The 18,932-nt window shown below is 49.4% G+C and overlaps 2 protein-coding genes across 2 annotated transcripts; both read right to left on the bottom strand.

The window, feature by feature from the left end:
- Nucleotides 1-1,346: 1,346 nt before the first annotated feature.
- Nucleotides 1,347-16,160, bottom strand: CSUI_002301 (dna mismatch repair protein msh6). Its single transcript, XM_068062503.1, has 14 exons — nt 15,256-16,160; nt 13,960-14,388; nt 13,411-13,475; nt 10,244-13,076; nt 9,455-9,585; nt 8,668-8,757; nt 8,103-8,245; nt 7,268-7,426; nt 6,557-6,638; nt 5,918-6,102; nt 5,452-5,576; nt 4,601-4,711; nt 3,843-4,048; nt 1,347-3,226 (listed from the first exon to the last, which is right to left on the bottom strand). Exons 1-14 carry the CDS (start codon nt 15,349-15,351, stop codon nt 3,007-3,009), a joined length of 4,875 nt encoding a protein of 1,624 aa, XP_067925518.1. The 5' UTR covers nt 15,352-16,160; the 3' UTR covers nt 1,347-3,006.
- A 1,689-nt stretch (nt 16,161-17,849) lies between these two features.
- CSUI_002300 (uncharacterized protein) lies at nt 17,850-18,759 on the bottom strand. The gene has a single exon (XM_068062502.1). It carries the CDS (start codon nt 18,336-18,338, stop codon nt 17,907-17,909), a length of 432 nt encoding a protein of 143 aa, XP_067925517.1. The 5' UTR covers nt 18,339-18,759; the 3' UTR covers nt 17,850-17,906.
- Between the last annotated feature and the right edge of the window lie 173 nt (nt 18,760-18,932).

Here is an 18,932-nt window from a genome sequence, read left to right as displayed (position 1 = left end):
GTTGTCCTCCCAGGCGACTGCTGTGGTACTCCCGCTCCTCATGTCTTTTCTGTATTGGATGCAGCCAAGCCATTTCACCTTTCTAGAAAGTCCCAGTTGCTCTCCATGAAGGCCTGTGTAGATTTTAGGGCAGGAGGGAAACCGGTAGGGCTAACAACAGCGTAGATACATGGCGGCGGCCGGGAGCGACGTGCATCTTTATGCGGAAACGTTTTCAGCCATGCACATATGTCTTCCACTCAGCTAATCACTTGAGCTCTACCCATCTATCCTCTACACGACATGCCCAGATTGTTATTCGGTGAGTGCGCAACCCGCGCCACCGGCGTTCGTTTAGAGGATGTACCTGGAGTCTCTCGGCTGTGTAACACGTAGGCAAGTCCGCTCTGTATATACAGAACAGAGCTGGAAGAATTGTCGCGTACTCAAAGCTAGCAACTTGTAACTCTTTCTGTGGGACAAGGGTAGAGAGCAATAGTATAAGCGATTTTGTCTTGAGGCGAAGTGACAACGGCGGGCTGTGCGGAGAAGGAGCACAAAAGCCCAGTGATTGATAGGCACATCTTCAAAGCAGTCGTATCAGCTTGCCTCTCGGCGCGTTGAATGCACACTCTTCGTGTTTCTTCCCTCAGCCGAGAAAAAGCCTGCATAGCTGCTCTTCTTTGAACGCCACCGGGCCGGGAAAGGCAAGCAGATGTTGCTTAGCTGACCGGTCCCTCAAGCAAGTCACAATGCCGGAGATACGGGCGTCCAGAAGGACACGGGCGTCTTCGGAAATTCCGGACTCGAGGCCAGTGTCACACTATCAGATCGGAGATACGCGAATACGATCTTCTGTTTAGAACGTGGATGGAGCTTTTTGCTTGCTTAAGTAATAGGAGCAGGCCCGGAGTAGCGTGACACGATGTCAGCCCCTTGTTCAGCAGCTGCACTTCAGAGAGTCGATGCATGTAGAGACTAGCAAATTTCTCCCGCGTGAAGGGTTTCTTCGGTTTTCAAGTACCTATAACTATGGCATCCCGTACCTGTTAGCTGTGCCATGCTCTCTTCGACAGTTCCCTAATCAGCGAGGAAACCGACCGAGGGACTTTAAACCCGTCGGCCTGTGCGATGGTCCGGATGAGCTAAATCAATGCTTACCCGGGAGGGCTACTGTGCGCTCACTTCTGTACATACAGCAACCGCAGTTCTCTTCCTCTCCTTGTCTGTCTATGTCCTGAGGCGTGGGCAGCCGAGAGTCAACGAAAGCGCAGGAAGAAAGACAAGCGAAGGGCAGGGCAGATAAACTCAGTCGCCCATCATGAGTGAGTTCGTCGCGTGTTCTCCGAACGCAGATGGGTCTGTTTTGCTTACACACTTTTGGAAGTTCCTGGTAACGGATACTTTTGGAAAAAAAGTAGCAATTCAAGCGCTGAAGGTTCTTTTTCTTTTCAAATGGAAATTCACAGTCCCTCCATGCTCCATCTATCAGCCGCATGCAACGCTTAGGTGTCATGCAAGCCAGTTTTCCCACAAAGTCGCTGTGTGTCATCATGTGTAGGCATGCATGACAAGATAAAAAACAACCAAGTGTCTTGATCTTTAGGAATAACGTCAAGCCTTTCCCTGTATCCCTCCAGGAGTCGTGATTCCAGGTCCAAGAAAAGGAAGCGAAGTAACAGCTCGGATACTCACAAATGCCGTGTGCGAAACCGTGCCTAGGCTTGAAACACTTCCGAAACAGACATCAAGACACCGACACTCAGTGTACGGACAGTTCCTATGTCTGGTGCATATGCATACGTATACATATGTTTCCGCATACAGATAGGTACCTAACCATAATACAGGATAGCTGTGCTAAGGAAATAGAACACACCAACCTGCAACAAGGGCATTTTCAGCTGAGACAAAAAATCACGTCGAGATGTCGCACGGCTGAGAGTTGCCACTTGGAGTACTTCAAGTAGTAGATAGTTGTGCAAGTCTAGAGACAGGAAAACACCTACGATGCAGGAAGGCCTTGAACTGCGTGTAAGCAAGGCTCTCAGCTGCAAGTCACCGCCCCACCTTTCTGACTTCTGCCTGTGTCCTGACAGGCACGAGACCAGAGAGTAGATGCACGCGTATGGAATCGAAGTACCTGTGCATGCAGGGAACTTCCCCCCTCCCACACTGACTGCAGCTTGAGATTCCACCGATCAAAAACTCTCTTCTGTCAGCTCTCCCCCACACACGTCGAGCGGAAAGGAACTGCACCACTGTGCTGAATTCCCCGCCAAGACGTACAAACAGGAACCAAGAGCAGCACAACAAACACCCTTCCCTCCCGCCCTTCCGTATGATCTCTGAGCCAGCATTCACTCTAGACTCACCACCCCTTTCCACCCGGAAACGCTTTCCGCTAAAGAACCTATCCAAATGCTGGTGGGGTCACTTTCATCAAATGCGAGAGAACCGGCATGCAAGCACGCATGCGAAGATCTCTGTACGGCGCACCAAATTGACACAGAGGGAGGTGCACACCAGGAAGACGATACGAGCCGTGTGGCGGCAACGGGAATAAGAAAAACTCAACAACCCATAAGGGTCCAAGAGCACGGAGGGGTACACAAGGCCCTCATCACATCAGCTTCGGAGCAGCTGTACTTTCCCTCTCGCCCTGACTCTCAGCTGAAGTCTAAACTCCCTTGGAAGGAGAGCGACAAGAATGACGGACAAACACCCTCAAAACGCACGGAGACAGAGGGAGCAATCATCCAAGAATTCTATCTGTGACCTTCTCCCTTATTCTTCGAGAAATATATTATAGTCTTGTTGAAAAACCGTGTACCTCCCAGGTTTCCCCCTTCCTTTATGCGAGCCACCTACCAGTACCTTATTTGTGTCTTCTTCCATCACGCTCAGTAGTCAGTTGTGGGTCCAGAGCAGCCACCCCTTTCACTCGGCTTGAAGAGCTCTTTGAGCCAGGGGTTTTTTACTTTGGAGAGAGATAGCTAGTTCCGGTCTCTTGTTCTTGAGCTGAAGTTACTCTGTCATATCAACATCATCATCTTTTTCCTGAGATGCTTCAGTCTCTTCGTCCGCAAGATCTTTCAAGACTTGCTCTCTGTTCTCTCTGAAATACTGTCCAACTTCCGCGTCGTTGTTTGCGCCGATGAGTTTCCTGGCTACGTTAAATAACCGCCAGTGTCTCTGTTGTGTAACGATCTCCTGCTGGAGTCGTAAAGACTTCTCTTCCGCACATCTACACGAACAGAAACATTCAGCAAGCACCAGCGGCGCTGCTTATGTACTGCGACAAACTTATCAACAACTGTATCAACCCAGCAGATGGACAAACTTATCGGGACATCGACGCGAGTACGCCCATACATCCAAATCCATATATGTGTGTTTGGGGATTCACGGACTCACATATCACAGAAAACGTATACACTGTCTATATATATATATATATATAGACAGGTATGTGCGCACACATACTGCAGCATGACAGGAACGAAAACCTACCACAGGTAGATGTCCCTGACACGAGCCCTTTACAAAACACCTTTGTATACGGAGTACCCACACACTGACTGGAGGATGGTATATACGTAAGTGGTCGGCGCCGTGCCGAGACACAGCTGTGGGTACTGGACGGCAGCGGTACTGGCACGCGGTGAAGAATGGATCTCATCCAACTCGGTATAGACTGCTGTTGTTTCAAGGAAAACTTGCTGTCCTCCGTCCTCACTCTGACAAGAAGACTTGTAAACAAACGACTTATCAGCAAGAAAAAGAGATTTCCTAACTCTTCTTCCTTACTGTGAACAAAACAACATTACTACACCCGACCGCCAGGACGCTAAGGATCTTACTGTAAGATCTCGGGTTCGATTCCTGCTAGCTTCGCTACATGAATGCCATGTGACTTGGGACAAATTCCATCAGCCAGCTTGTAGAGGAAAGCCAGAGAGCCATGCTGCTCATCAATCGCCGCCTTCATGTGTACATTCAAGATGTGAGGATGACGTTGAAGTTCATAACAAAGAAGATGATAGTGCGTTGCGAAGAGACAGCGGCACTGTAAAACACGAAGCAAAACATCAAAACTCATACTGAGTATGATAAGAGGCTCAACAAGTTGGAGACGAGAAAGAAACACAGTATGCACGATACGAAAACAGGAGGCTCACGGTCTATGAACAAGAGAATGTGAGAGCTCTGCCCGTTGTCGACTTGTGACTGGCGGCAACCAAGGAGGACTTCCTTGAGGTAGAAGCGAAGAGAAGAAAATAAGAAGCGACCAAATAACCTGAGAGGGTTTTCAATGAGATAAGCATTTTACTTGCCACCAGAGACAGAGAAGTGCGTACCTGGTCGGTCTTACGCTTTCCTTCAGTCCAAACAGGAAGGGTGTGATGTTTCTACTGGAGCTCGTATCAAGAGATATGTATACATACACGTAAAAATATGTCCCTACCATATGTATATAAGTGACACACACACCGCGTTCTCCGAAATTTTGATGTCCTTTTATGATTGAATGTTGCCATGCACAGTGCCGAGGAGACAGATGGGAGAAGCATCAGAAGGTCGACTGCAAGTTCCACTGTACATACACCCAGATGCTTACTTGAAGAACATCCGTGATATATTCCACCGAAGCCAGAGCAATCGCCGTGCCATCGAACGTAGAAGTGCCTCGTCCCAATTCATCAATTACTGCAAGCGAATGACGCGTTCCCTGAAAAAGAGAACGTACCATTTCGAGCTTGGCCGTTATTCTCTGAAATGAAGAACCAACTATACTGTATGTACACCGCCACCGATCTGCTCTCGCAGTACAAGACCTGGCACAGAAGGTGTTTGTATTCCTCCTTGAAGTCGCCGCCTGCCAGACGAAAGCTCACCGCATTTGCCTCCACTACACATCTGCCTTCACATACATAGATACAACTAAACTTCTGGGGCGCTCTGAAAAGCCGATATGCCACAAAGGCAGTCGCAGGAGACCGCCTCGCCGGGTGGGCAGACACCACGCAAGTTCCTACTCGCCAATAAATTTCATGCAGTATGTATCAACCAGGAGAGATTCCCTTATAGATAGATACATGGAAGATCATTAAGAAGTTAGACAAATAGAGAATCACAACGCAGAAGAGGTGTTACCATGGTGGCCTATCCGAAAGGGAGGAGACCAACACATTATAGTGTGTGTACTACCCACAGAACATCACGTTGATCCTTCGTGTCCTTCACTAGAGAAAATGTAGAGAAAGAATCCTTCACTTGAAGACCGAAGCGAAGGAGGCACAACGACATGCAAGCCTCGCACTGCACAGACCTCACGTAGCAGCCACGTCCTTGCTACATGTCATAGAACTGGTGCTACGTTGTGCTGATTGCCGATGGCGTGACGCACTCAACCGAAGGAACACGAAGGAGAAGAAAAGCAGGAAGAGCGAGAGATTCTTTCTTTCTCACCAAATTCATAAGATTGGAGACATCCTTTAGCTCGACTAAGAAAGTACTTGCACCCTGTAGAATGAAATCCTCCGCCCCCAGACGAGTAAAAACCCGATCTACCGGTGTCACCGTGCAGCTGTCCGCTGTAGACACCACACACATATATTACAGTCGTATCACATGGGCTACAGCACAGTCGTATTTTCACTTGCACATCATATCATCCAGCAGGGTATGTACATACAGCCCACTCGCGAAGATGTGCGGCCGACCCTCTAAACAACCGGCAATGTATCTTCTCTACAAAAGGTGTCTACGTTTTTAGACCCCCACTCCCCTGTTCGGGCTCCTCTCTGTCCTCTTCTCCCTTTCCGAGATGTCGAAAGTCCAGTCGGATGAAGTAGAGTACTGTTGAAGCAGATACGAGGAACATCTCAGCAAAGGCAAATTATGAATAGCGTGGAAGAAAACCTTGTAAGCTTACCCGGTACAAAGCACCCGATCTGTGCCATGATGACGCAAAGACAAGTCTGTCTCAAGAGGGTGCTTTTGCCTCCCATATTGGGACCCGTCAAAAGGAGAGTTCTCTTCTTCTCGTTCTGATGGTTTGTATTCAAGTAGACGTCATTCGGAACGAAATGATCCATCAGCGTCTCCGCAACTGGATGCCTGTTGTAGGCCCACAGGACCCATCACACACACCTCTCCCTATCTAGGGTGTATGTAAGCTCCTTCCATGTGCATGCTTGACTGGTGAGACACACTCGAAATAACCTTTCGGGAGAATCAGACTGTCATCCTTCTACCTTCTACCAAGATGTACATCAAACACTTCTTCTCACTTCTGTTTCACGCCGTTAGCCTTACCCTTTACACATGCTGTTGTAAGATCTGCGTCTACAAACTCAGAAGAGAAAACTTCACAACTATAGAGAAGCATCCCTCCATCTGAGTCAAGCAGGCGCTTCATCGGGTTTCATTTGTGCCTCGACATGTGATGGTTTCATGGTTGTTTAGAAAGTCTTCCATCATCACTATATATCGTTACCCCACACCGAGTCTTTCTGGAACAGCTTTTCTGCTGCCTGTGTAGCAAGCTACGAGCTTTGCAGACTCTTCTTACCTGCAGTTCTTAAGGGAGAGGACAGGAGGCTCGTCATCACGTGGTTCTAAGATCTTTGGACGGCACATCCGACCGCTACCCCCTGTTTCGCAGAAGGCATTGGCATCAACAGAATCTCCGAGTTCTAACCCTTAGCAGTCTAGCGGGAACCCAATAGGAGCGTACCACCTTAGATGGTAGCCTAGCTTGTCCCCTATACCTTCAAGGAATGTTAACCTAGTAAGAAGATAAGCTCGTTGTTCCATCGCTCCCACTGGCACATGAAAGTCTTTCTAGCAGACACTACTCCTGTGTACTTTAACCGTGGGACGGGACAACAAGCAGTGAAAGAACTTCTGGTAGCAACAGGGTCGAAGAAACAAACGTTATAGTTACCGTCTGCTCTGTGCAGATATATCTCCAAGCATCAAGGCGGAACTTCTACACAGCTACATAAAGGTAGAAGACAGCAAGAAAGTAAGGTAGAGAAAGAAATAAGGAGGAAATGAAAGACAGAAAGAAAGAAACAAAGAGAGATAGGTAAACAACTGTGTGTTTCTACACACAGAGGAAGTAGAGAGTGTGCCACAATCTTGGAGTACAATAGTCGAGTCTGTTCATGGTCTCCCTGACGCATAAAGACACCATGACGATGTTCACACGAGAGAGCCATTCACACATATATACCCCCCCCCCTTCCCTGTCTGCAGGAAACTTCAGATCGGCCTATACCTGGGTGCTGTGCGACAACGTATGCCAGCGACTGAAGACAGTCGAGTTCTGCGGTAATATGAATAGCACGGCCAAAGGAGCTTGCGAAGTTGGCGTAGAAGGAGTTGAAGAGGATGGAAAAGAAAGGATAAAATAAATCCTTTCGCTGCTGCTCTAGGTCTGAACACAAACACGGTCACCGTACATACAACAGACATAAGCAGAGCGAGAGCGTCCCCATATCCTCCAAATGGATGCTGCAGATAAGCCAAACTCACCTACATATACACGTACATGTATATACATATACATGCTATACACATATATACCAACTGAACGAGAGTCGCTTACGAGATAATCCTCAGCACTCGCTTATTAGTAGTATCTGTTCGTACGCAAGGCTGTGTATGGCCATCAGAGGACTGAGAACGGACGACTGTCGCAAACAAGGGAGAACCACATGGAGAGACACAATTGCATGTGTAGTTCTGCAAACAAAAGAATACACGGAGATAGACCCACGCCATTGCACGTGGAAGCAATGTTATTTCTTTTCCCCAACAAGGACGACACGGGCCCTCTCTCTCTCACGCACAAACCGGCAAATACACATGCATATACATACATAAAAGTACCGGAGAAACAAGAACTGGGAGGGAAGACAGACGAGAGAAAGAACAAACGAGAAACTGGTGGAATACATGCGTTCTGCATGTATAAGCATGTATACCCGTACATCCACGTATGTGAGGCTTCCCGCGTGCGCTTCCATCATTTGTGTATGCTTGATTGTGTGGTGGGCTAACGGTACACTTCATAATGGCACCTTAAGTCTTCCACAACGTTCTAAACCTACCCTCCATATCAGAGACAAGCTCGCAGATCTCTGGTGTCCGGAACCTGTACGTATGCACATTCGCATTACAGAAAGCTTCATCGGAGAACAAGCTATGCAAACAAGGGAGAACCACATGGAGAGACACAATTGCATGTGTAGTTCTGCAAACAAAAGAATACACGGAGATAGACCCACGCCATTGCACGTGGAAGCAATGTTATTTTTTTCCCCAGCAAGGACGGCACGGGCCTCTCTTCACGCAGAAACCGGCAAATACACATGCATATACATACACATATACCTTTCTCTGTAGAGCTAGAGGAATACTTGACTTCCTCGGTAGAGACCATAAAAGCGGAACAAGAACAGAGATACCGGGGGTCTCTATTGGACTGTATGGACCGGAGGATCTTACTAGTTCTTAGGAGACAAGAAGGTAGATTCTTGGAATGACGGGCTTCGGTTTTCTCACCAGACCCGCGTGTGTTTGGAATCGGGAGCTAGTTCTAGCAGACTTGAGCCTCTAATAGAAGGCCGGCGGTTTATGTGACATGTGATGAGATACTGAACTCAAAAATCTCACCGTATGAATCCCTTTCTGGAAGAAGTTACATCACAATCATAGTCCCGGAGAAGCTGCTTAGACACTCCATCTGGGCATTCGACTTCGTACCTAAGAACAAAACACGGCAGCAACTGACGCATACGCACATTTGGTTACCAGGGTGTTCACGAGATGCGTAAGAGATTCATCTAACCGGCAAACGAGAGAAACACATGTTCTCTCTCATTTTCTGTCATCCTTTTGAGCAGTCTCCCATACTCCTTTTAAGATCTCTTCCAGCCTCAGAAGACGTACAGGCTGGCTCTGCGGGTCACGCCACGGAGAAGACGCATCAGCACTATGAAAGGAACTTGCTGTCAAGCAGAAGTAAGGAAGAGGGAGAAGGAAAGAGGTTTCGCACTTCTATATTGTCCACATTTGAAAACTCAGGCGGACGCGGGGGAGGGAGGCTGGGAGAGAAATCGGAAGAAGCCTAGTGCAGGTTGCCTCCGTCCCTCGTCTTGTGTTTCCGTATGTAGAAGTTCGGCCTTGAACTCTGGTGGCATGTCGTAGAACAGCCATCTACTCGCATTAATGATCACCCGTACAGACGTTTACGGACAGAGCAGGTACGGACAACAGAAACGGCAAAGGTTGCTTAAGTGTGAGTAAGAGTGATTAGAGGGACAATGGTTTCCTTTCCTTCCTTCTGCGCGTCGAGTAGACAGTCGGTTCTCGGAGAAAGAAAGACGAGAGAAAGAAGGGGGGGCCAAGTGAGCGCTAGTATTGTGCACTCAAGGGAGGAAAGGAGATCATAGCATCGTACTTGAATTTGGAGTGGACGAAGATCAGACTTCGCATCTTCCATTCGGACCGTAGATTGCTAAGGCATCTCTCCAACTGCTCATGTTTACGCTCCATGTCTTTCTCAACTTCATCATACGCCGGTAGCACCCCCTGTAAACACAGAAAGAATCTCCAGAGACACACCTCAATAGCTAGGATTTCGCGGAAACAGTCCACGCACGCACTAGCTACTTCCGAAGTCCATGCCTCAAACACACGAATCGCATGCTTCTAAGAAGAGTCCGACTCTCTCCTATACGTCTATGACTGCATTAGACGCATGCATAGATGCGGTTAGAAAAGAAGAGATAGAAATTACATATCTGCTACTACTACTAGTCACAGCTGTACAACAGCCACGTAGAGAATAGGCCTTAGATACCCTAAGCTCCACGACCGGGGCGCCCTCTCCCCCCTCCGCAGCAGAACTTTCAAGAGACGAAGACAAGCATGGCGCCACCCGCCTTACGCTTTTCTGGATCCCACTTCGGAGAATAAACTATCTTAGACACGAATTCAGGAAGGTTATTATCCCATTCATAGACTCTGTCCACTTTTCGATTTCCTTAGTTTCACGGATCCTCTATCTATCTATCTATCAACTCTACTCGTGGAAAAAAGCCCCACCCCCTGACAACACATGCTGCATGCGGTATCAATGCTCAGGCGAAACAACAGACTGTCGAGATGAAGTTTAGCAAGTCACTGTCTTATATTTTCTTCTTCCGCTGTCCTTCCTTTTCTTTTACAATGTGTACTACACACTTACCCGAGCAGGTATCTTACTGCCGTCTTTGTCTGTGGCGATTTTCTTCCGAAGCTCAGAAATCAGACCTCCTAGACTTGGAAAAATGCCTCCATCTTGCCTTCCTCTGCAGAGTATCTCTAATCTATGACTTCTGTGGCTACCCCCACCTTGTTCTTCTCCTATACCCATCTCTCGGCTTTGTGGATTTCCACGTGCTTCTAGTACCACTTCACTAAGGTGTCTTGTCAATCCTTCAATATTTTCAAAGGCATCTAGGAGTTTCAAGAATTCTCCTAGAAGCTTTTGATGGAAATGATCAAAATACACTGCCTTTCGCTCGGCTTGGAGCCCTTGCGCACAGATCTTCGCAGCTAACCGCTCGATGTCTGGACACCCAGATAGCCGTTTCCGGATCTCCTCTGTAGCACACGGATGCTCAAGAAGGAATTCAACAGCGTCGAGACGTTCATCTAATTCTCTTTTTCTTCTTAATGGAGCTACAACCCATCGACGAAGAAGACGATGACCAAATGAAGTAACGGTCTTATCAAGATATCCGAAGAGGGAGTATTTGATATTTCCTTCTTGAGTTTGTAAGACCTCCAGTTGCCGTAGGGCATTCGCATCAAGAAGCATATATGCTGGATCGTAGGGTTTATAGGGCTCGAACTGAGCAATAGAGAGAACAGACTGATCTAACCGAGAACTGCGAAGGTATGCGCAGAGACCTCCTAATGCGCATTGAAGAGATGACCATTTATCGCAAAGTCGCAGACATAACCTAAGTGAAGATAAAAGAGATAAAGCAGTGAAACCTGGATCAGTGCTTGAAGAAGATCCCGAACTTCCTGTCCCTGCATCGTCTTCGCTCTTGACCTCTTCTCGTTCCTGCCGACTCTCCTCTTTCTTGTTCTTTTGTAGAGCGTCAAGACGAGAAGAAACATATCTCTCCACCTCTGCTGCAGAATTGAGAAGATCGGGGAAAGACCCTAGAGGCGAGAGTTGAGGAGCACAGGGAAGGAGCTTCAAGAGTTTCAAGACACCTGGAGGCATATTAGCTGGTGAATAGACAACTTCAACAGGTAAGGTCTGAGCAAGAAGAAGGCGAAGAGAAGGCCATGCTGCTGACGGATCATCGGGTAGTCTCAAAAGGGATATACGGCAAGTCGAGACATCTGCTAAGCATGCAGCAAAACCGGGGCGAAACACTCCAGACTTCTTCTCGTTTGATTCTGCATCTCCTGACGGACCCTTCATATCCTTATTCTCACCTCTCTCCTTCCCCTTTTCACTCTGTTCGGCCAGATTAAGCGCCGCTTCAAAGTCTTCTTCCTCTGAAATAAAAGCCCCCTCTCCATCACCCGTCCCGCCTCCTCCTGTTGTTGCTGTTGACTGTGCATTTCTTGTTTCTTTCTGCTTAGCATCGTCACTTGTCTCCCTATGATGCACCCCATCCCTGATGTCTCTTCTTTGCTCTTGCATAACAACTTCCTTTTCACCTTCTTCGTCATCCTCTTCCTCTCCAAAATACAGCACGAGCAAATATCGTGCACCACTAGCTAACATGTCGGCATGTCGAACTGTCCCAGCAGACATGACTTCACATACCTCTCTCTTAACAGCCTTATCTCGAGTCCCTGCAATCGCTTGACTATTGCGTTTCTCCAGCTCTTTAGGTGTCTCCATTTGCTCGACCACAACGACTTTATACCCAGCATTTACTAGCAACTTTGCCTGTTGATGTAGGACTTGCTCTGGAAACCCACAGTGAGCCTTTGTCTCCCCGTCGACTCTTCCCATCCACCGTAAATCAAGGATTCTATGAGCAGCGCATGCATCTCCATATACGAATTCATAGAACTTCCCGATCTTGAACAGAATCAACTTATCAAAGTGTTTCTTTTTGATCTCCCAGTACTGCGCCATCCCTGGTGTAAGGTGAGGTCTTGCATGCGCTCTACCCATAGCCGAATCCGGGGAGGGGACCCATAAGGTACCAAAATCGTATGACGGATCACAGTCAATAGCACGTCTTCCTTTACTATCTTTCATTTGAGCTGGATCTACCCAAGGAGGAAAACAGAACTGCTGATGATATGCATAATAGTCTTCTATGAAATGCCGGAAATAGTGACAGTTCTGTGCGGCTGGCGAGGCTAGTAGCTTTCTCTTTACAACTTCAATATCATCGCCCAAAGGTGCAGTCTTTGGCCTTGGAGCTGAAGACACAGAAGCAGAGGAAGAGGGACAAGAAGAAACTGCACGTGATACAGGGAGTGCTGAAGAAGAACCAAGCTCGCTCTTCACAGAGGGCGAAGCACTTGGAGTTGCAGACGGAGGAGCTGAAGAAGACGACGGAGAGGAAAGAGGAGTACTAGATGCAGTCTCAGAAGAGGACTGACACACTGTAGACGTTGTTGAAGAAGATGATGGAGAGTATAAAAGACTCGCCAGTTTTGCTTTCCGTGAGGGTGATGACGTAGATCCAGAGTGAGAAGAACGTTCCTCTCCTCCTCCGAGTTTTCTAGAGTTTTCAGCTTTACCGGCATGAGGCTTCTTCGTTTGTTTCTTCTTTGCCTTTACCGGGACCTCTTCATCTTCCTCCTCCTCCTCTTCTTCATCGGATTCGTCGTCATCCTCTTCCTCTTCTTCCTCACTCTCATCTGCGTAACTGCTATCACTGTCAGACATCGAAGCTTCTTCTTCCTCCTGCTCCTCTTCTTCTTCCTCTTCTTTTTTCTTCTTCTTCTCGTGTTTCTTTGCACCCTTAGGCGTTGGAACTATCTCATCCTCCTCCTCCTCCTCAATGACCTTCGTTCCCTTCTTGATTCTTTTGAACTTTCTAACATCCTCACTGCACAGAAGAGAGACGGACAAAACAAACACTAAGGAAGTAGGATAGCGAGTCCGCTTTCCACCATGACCATCTATAACGTGTTCAATGAACACATGACACTGCATGTAAATACACAGGCAAATGTATACATAGATATTGCTGTGTACGGACATAGAGAAAACGATGGACACCGGGAAGTAACATTCACCCACCTAGGACTGACAACACCCTGGCCCTGGGACCTCAGGACGGTTAGGAAAGAAACAGGGGTATGTACACTACGTTGGCAGGTGTCATATAAATACATACAAAATAGAGAGCCGGCACTCTCGGTATTTCTGGCTTGACCTACCTTTCTGGATCTTCACCAGCCGCTGAAGTCTTCTCAGCAGCAGTATTCTTTGCTGGAGTTGATGGCTGCAAAAACCCAGATTTCACATCATGCTTTCGAGGCCCATCCTCCCAAAACGGCAATGTACTGTCTGTACACCGCAGATCATCTCGGAAAAAAAAGAACATAGAAATTTATCGGTGCTTCGCTTTGGCGGTCCATCTTTATCCCCCGCTGCTTCAGCAACCTTTTATCCTTAAAGCCACCCGCGTCTATCACGTATAGAGACCGGGGAATGCGAACTGAATCTGAGAATCTCACCGCGCTCTCTACCTCTCATACACCCCTTGTGAGCCCAGAGAGTGCAAAGACTGCCTGCCTTAAAACGTGCTTTTACCACCACTGAAAGGAGCTCTTCCTCAATCCTACAGAAACGTTTCCCCGTCGTACGCTCTCCGACCGAAATAAGCTACTTCAGTTTTGGTCACAGAAGTGAAGGAGCAGACTCAGAATATCTCCTTACACTGAAGCTCCTACAGGCACCAAGGTTAAGAAGATGCTGCTACTTACCCTATGCCTCTTTGCATCAAAGAAATCACCTTCCGCTCGATTGCTGGACTCGGTTAGTTTTTTTCTATCCTTCGACGGAGGTGTACACCCATCCCGTTGACGTTGTTCTTCTAAATCATCCTCCCTCTTGCATACACTAAGTCGAGGTTGGTTCTTCTTAGGGCTCACGGGTTTTGTATCCCCGGAGAAATGAGAAGATCCGCTGAGTGATCCATTTGGCTTTGTAAGTTCCTTCGCTCCAGTAGGCTCACTACCTGCTTTCTTGTCAGCCTGTGGCGGCTGAGCCTCATCTGTGTTACTGTGGACATCCTCGTTGCTTCGGCCAGGAGGTGAAGAGAGACGTTTCCTCTCTCCTGCAGCCGGGGCACTTGAAGACGACAGAGGAGCATCTGGCTGCCGAGAGAAGAATGAGAGAATAGAAGCCTGTTTCTGAGAGAGAACAAACGCGCCTTACACAGGGAGAGTCAACGTTAGACCCTGAGGTATACATAGATAGCCGGACATCACACGCGGACGGATATACTTATACGCCCATGCACGCCACAAAGACTCTGACACGCACGCTGTCTATAAAGAGAGATACAAAGGAGGAAGATGGAATTCAGGAAGCGCACAGGCATGTATACAGAGAGCATCCAGGACAAAGTACTACAGCGAGGCCCCTGCGAGACGCCAACACGATGGAAGAGATACAATCTCATCAATGCTTCCCAGTTAGTGCCTGCAGTCTGCAGATCCGCGGAGCAAGACACTCCGGCAGACACCCTAGAGCACTACACCCATAGATACAAATCTAGCTGGATGGTTGGGCTCGTACCGATTGCATGGAGGTACACAAATGCATTGCAGTCGATACGTTACCATTCACCCTGCACTCACTGACATTGCAGTAACGCACTGTGCGAAGGCCCAGCCCTTGCTAGCAAGGAGGACATTGGACGGGTGTCGCCAACAAGGTACAAAACAGCAATGTATATTAAACAGAAACCATGTCAGCCTGATGAGTACTTCGGACAGCTGCATCAAATTACACCCGTGCGGCAGTGAGCTGAAGCCGTTGGGTGCACCAGGATAACGCTCACATATCTACCGGAGACCGACCGAGAACCACTCAACCAGGTATGTTTACATTTGGAGGTAGATATATGCACCGATCTATATACGTATAGATATATAGATATAGATAATTCAGAAGATATGTATACATACGTACTTGAAGAAGCGTCAGGTGTACGCATACAGTAGAGAGCGGCGCCGCTACCGAAGGAACGTGACACGTGAAATTGAAGAGCATACCTTTCCAGAAGTTTCGTAGATGGCTCCCGTGGACCGACGACTTGTGAGGGCCGGCCTGCTAGTCGCAGGCGCCCCCTTCGTTGGTTGGGGCGACATGGCGCCGAGTGGCGAGGAGGACCGTAAGACCCAGTCCCAAAAAAAGGCAAAGGGAGCGGACCGAAAGAAGACAAAGGCAGCCGCTGGACTCGCGCAGACGAATACTGAAGCCTCGCTGCGAAGCTGCGGGATAATCTGCGCGCTAGTAACTGATGACAGCGACGGCTGATGTGACGCGAGGCAAGAACCGAGACCCTCAACGTCTCTTTACTGAACTTCGTTCCCGACGCGCGAGTTTCTTATTGACCTCAGGGCTCAGCAAACATAGCACGCACACCTCTAACCGCGAATAGCACGCGGTTGCTGTTAGCTGGCCAGGCGACCTCAAGCTGACAGCAGAGCTTGGCAAGCCTCGGTCAGCGGGTTTACGACCGAAGGACTGTTTATTCCGCAACTAATTAAGAGATGGAGAGGTAACAGAAACACCGGAAGAGCCGTCGGGGAGCTCGCGATCAATTGTACGCGGATCGAGGACTGGCATGTGGAAGGGGGACAGGGGGGGGTGCTCCTTTCCGGGCAGCGTGCCCAAGAGGAGACGCGGAGGAACACAGGAAAACCTCGAGCTCTCCAGAAAAAGAGAAAAGAGGACAACAAGCCAGAAGTAGGAGGCAACTTTCAAAAGGAACAAAGGAAACAATCGAGAGAAATGGCACCGCCGCGACAAGACCGCAGAAGGAGTGCCATGACCAGGTGTATGTACACTTCGAGACTCCACGCGTCTGGGAAGCGCACACTTCCCCTTCTCCCCACGAAAAAAAGGACCGAACACCTTCCACTAAAACAAAGAAGATTCCAGAAAACAGGAGAGTCCTTTCGAACTGGTTTCCTACATCGACAACTCCCGCCATCTTGCTACCCCAGTTGTCAGCTGGTCTTGCTGCCTGCTCACGCGTTGCCCTCACCCCTTTCCACCCGGCACACGGCAGAACAGTTGCCATTGGCAGCTCAGGCAACAGAAAGATGCCGGCTGCGATTGTCAGCTGATAGTGACCCTTCAGAGGAGCCAGACATAACACCCTGGTTCGGCCCGAACAACGATACTTGAACACAAAGGAGGTGCAGTCACTTTTTGTTGCCATCTTTTGAAAGGACCAGGAAAGTGGAGGAGTGAGCACACGTTTGAGACAAGGGCATCGAGACCCATTAGGCATAGTACAGACTTTGAAGCGAGAGTTAGAGGTTCACGCACAGAGCACAGCCGCCTGTTCTGGTGTTAGAAAGCAATCGTGTCTGCACGCTCCTTTGACTTCGCTAGAACCTGGTCCCTTTCAGCCGGTGTGAGGTGGACCAGAGTCCGGCAGAGGACGCCAGAGCTGGCTCCTTTGTGAGGGGGCGCGCTCTTGTTGGGGTGCGGATTGCGGTCCGAGGGGGCAGAACAACTGTGCCGGAATCTACGTGCGTTCAGTCTTTTTTTTTCTGTACCGACGTGGACTGCCTCAACCTCCCGAAGAACTCGGCCGCCTCCTGACTCACCGAGAGGGAACGAAGAACGCCACGATGTGTAAGCAGCTGTGTACCAGACCTGCGGCTGTATGCGGGAACTGGATTGACTGCCCACAGAAGGGTGCTCGAAAGGAGGTGTGATGGAGCAACCCGGGAGTACAAGTGTCGCATCGACGCTCAACACTGACCCATCCTCTGCAGTCCGGATACAAGCAGCGCCAACGTTCTGGACGCCGGTGATGTGCAGCCCAACATGAAAAAAGCTACGCTTGCAACTACGTAACATCAACGTGTTGAGAAGGTAGTTTTTCAATGTTCCAGCGGCAATCCGCGGCAGATCGCCGAAAGCTCATGGCTGCCCTCCGCGTGCATACCAGAGCCGACGTATCGGCACTACTGTCTGCTGCGAGCTGCTTCCGGTCAAGGGTGCCCTGCTGCTGACTAACTCCTGGTCAACAGCGAAAACGAGCTCCGGGGCGCATATGGGGCTGGCATCTCGCCGTGCCTTCAAGAGACGCCACGAAACTCTACATCGCCACCAAATTCTACGCCGCCTAATCGCTTGTGTGACGGATACCGCCTCCTCATATTCCCCGCAGACCTGGGGCCCCCGGTCTCTGGGATGTCGCGAACAAGTTTCGATTTCGTAGATGTTCGAGCAGTGTGCAGAGCGGACTGGACCAGAGAATTCTGTCAGTCCGATTTTCAGACAAGACCGCCTCCAGGGGCAGTCAGACTGAACGTGCGGTGAAATACGGCGACGCTAAAGAACACCGTGATGCCCCATGGCGCCCACGCAACGCCCAGTAACGGGTGCATTTGTGTTTTCGCGTGCTGTCGCTGGCATACTGTCTTAACAGAGTCCCAAAACCCAAACAAAACATCTGAGTGTACCCCGCCGTCTCACCTGAACCGCAGCACTCGTGTGTTGCCTGTGTCCGCTGCGTTACATCCCAGTCTTACACCTTGCCGCTTATCTCCGTACACAAAGCTGCTGACAACACGAGTCGGAAAATTCCTTCCACGCACGCTTTCAGCGCCACAAAGTTGCCTGTGCAGTGAGAAAAGAACGCCACGTCAAAAAAAAATGCAAAGGTTATTCTCCACGTAAATCATTGTCCAGTGACGGTGGAGCTGTCCATGGGCCAGTTGGCGATCCCATGTCTGTGGGCCAGTTGGGGATCCCACTGTACAAATGAACACGAAATCCTCCACGTCGCACTGTACGCGGGCACCTTTGTCACCTCTCGGGAAAAAACCCATTTCTTCGACAGAAGACAACAACTATCCCTCCGGCCTGCCATGCTCTTCCAGCTGCAAGCTACGTCGCTGTCGCGAGAAACCCTCCCGGTAACAACAGTCCACGAGGTTTCCCCGAGAGATGGCCTACAGTGTTCCACACTCATGAGCTGAGTAAGCAGTTCAGACAATGACGCCATAACCACACCTGGCAAACACGAAAACCCTCCGACAGGACCCGTGACCTCAGACGCGTGGCCCAGAGCAGTCCTGAGAGCGACACCAGAAGACAGTCCCTCTCCCATCTTGCAACAACGCCCGCACAGGCTCCCGACCTGCTATCAAGCCTTACTAGGCGATGGCCATGACAATCCAAACAAACACAAAGGCAATGAGTACTGCCGCGCCTCTCACGACGCGCAACATCCGTAACGGTGTCATTGTACGGGAAGGGGGAGAGTCACAGATTAAGGGTGAGTCTTGACACGCTGAAAGCGCTAACAAAATCCGGAGCGTTGGAATCTCGACAGAGAAGCTGATGAAGAGTTTCAGCTCGGTATAGACGTCACCCTGCGCCTGCCGAAAGGCCATTGAGACTCAGAGAGACGCGGTCCAAGAACGCAGTGGACGCAAGGCTGCTTCAATTGTAGTCGTCAGCCAGAATAGTCGCTACAGGAGGAACTGACACGAAATCCAACGACCCCAACAAAATGGCGCTCAGGCACATCACTGGGGAGCCTTAACAAACAATCGATTCTTGCGCAGCGGTCTTGGCGGGGCTGGGCACGCCTTGAGACGCCCTTGAGAGAAGCGCATGCAAGATAGGGAAAATGGTTCGCCGCATGGAGACATCCGCAGGCGTCGACCGCTTTCTAGCGTCGCCTTTCAGTCGCCCGATG

Source organism: Cystoisospora suis, assembly GCF_002600585.1.
Source record: "Cystoisospora suis strain Wien I chromosome Unknown contig_979, whole genome shotgun sequence".
NCBI lineage: Eukaryota > Apicomplexa > Conoidasida > Eucoccidiorida > Sarcocystidae > Cystoisospora > Cystoisospora suis.
The sequence above is the reverse complement of the archived record's forward strand: the minus strand, read 5'-3'. Positions and strand labels throughout refer to the sequence as shown.

What these genes read in the sequence shown, in the direction of transcription:
- CSUI_002301 (XM_068062503.1), bottom strand. Translation starts at nt 15,351, where the DNA reads ATGTCGCCCCAACCAACGAAGGGGGCGCCTGCGACTAGCAGGCCGGCC. An exon ending in TTGATGCAAAGAGGCATAGG is followed by an intron (nt 13,476 to 13,959) that starts GTAAGTAGCAGC and finishes GGGTTTTTGCAG; the next exon opens with CCATCAACTCCAGCAAAGAA. An exon ending in CTCTCCCTTAAGAACTGCAG is followed by an intron (nt 6,103 to 6,556) that starts GTAAGAAGAGTC and finishes GGCCTACAACAG; the next exon opens with GCATCCAGTTGCGGAGACGC.
- CSUI_002300 (XM_068062502.1), bottom strand. Translation starts at nt 18,338, where the DNA reads ATGGGAGAGGGACTGTCTTCTGGTGTCGCTCTCAGGACTGCTCTGGGC.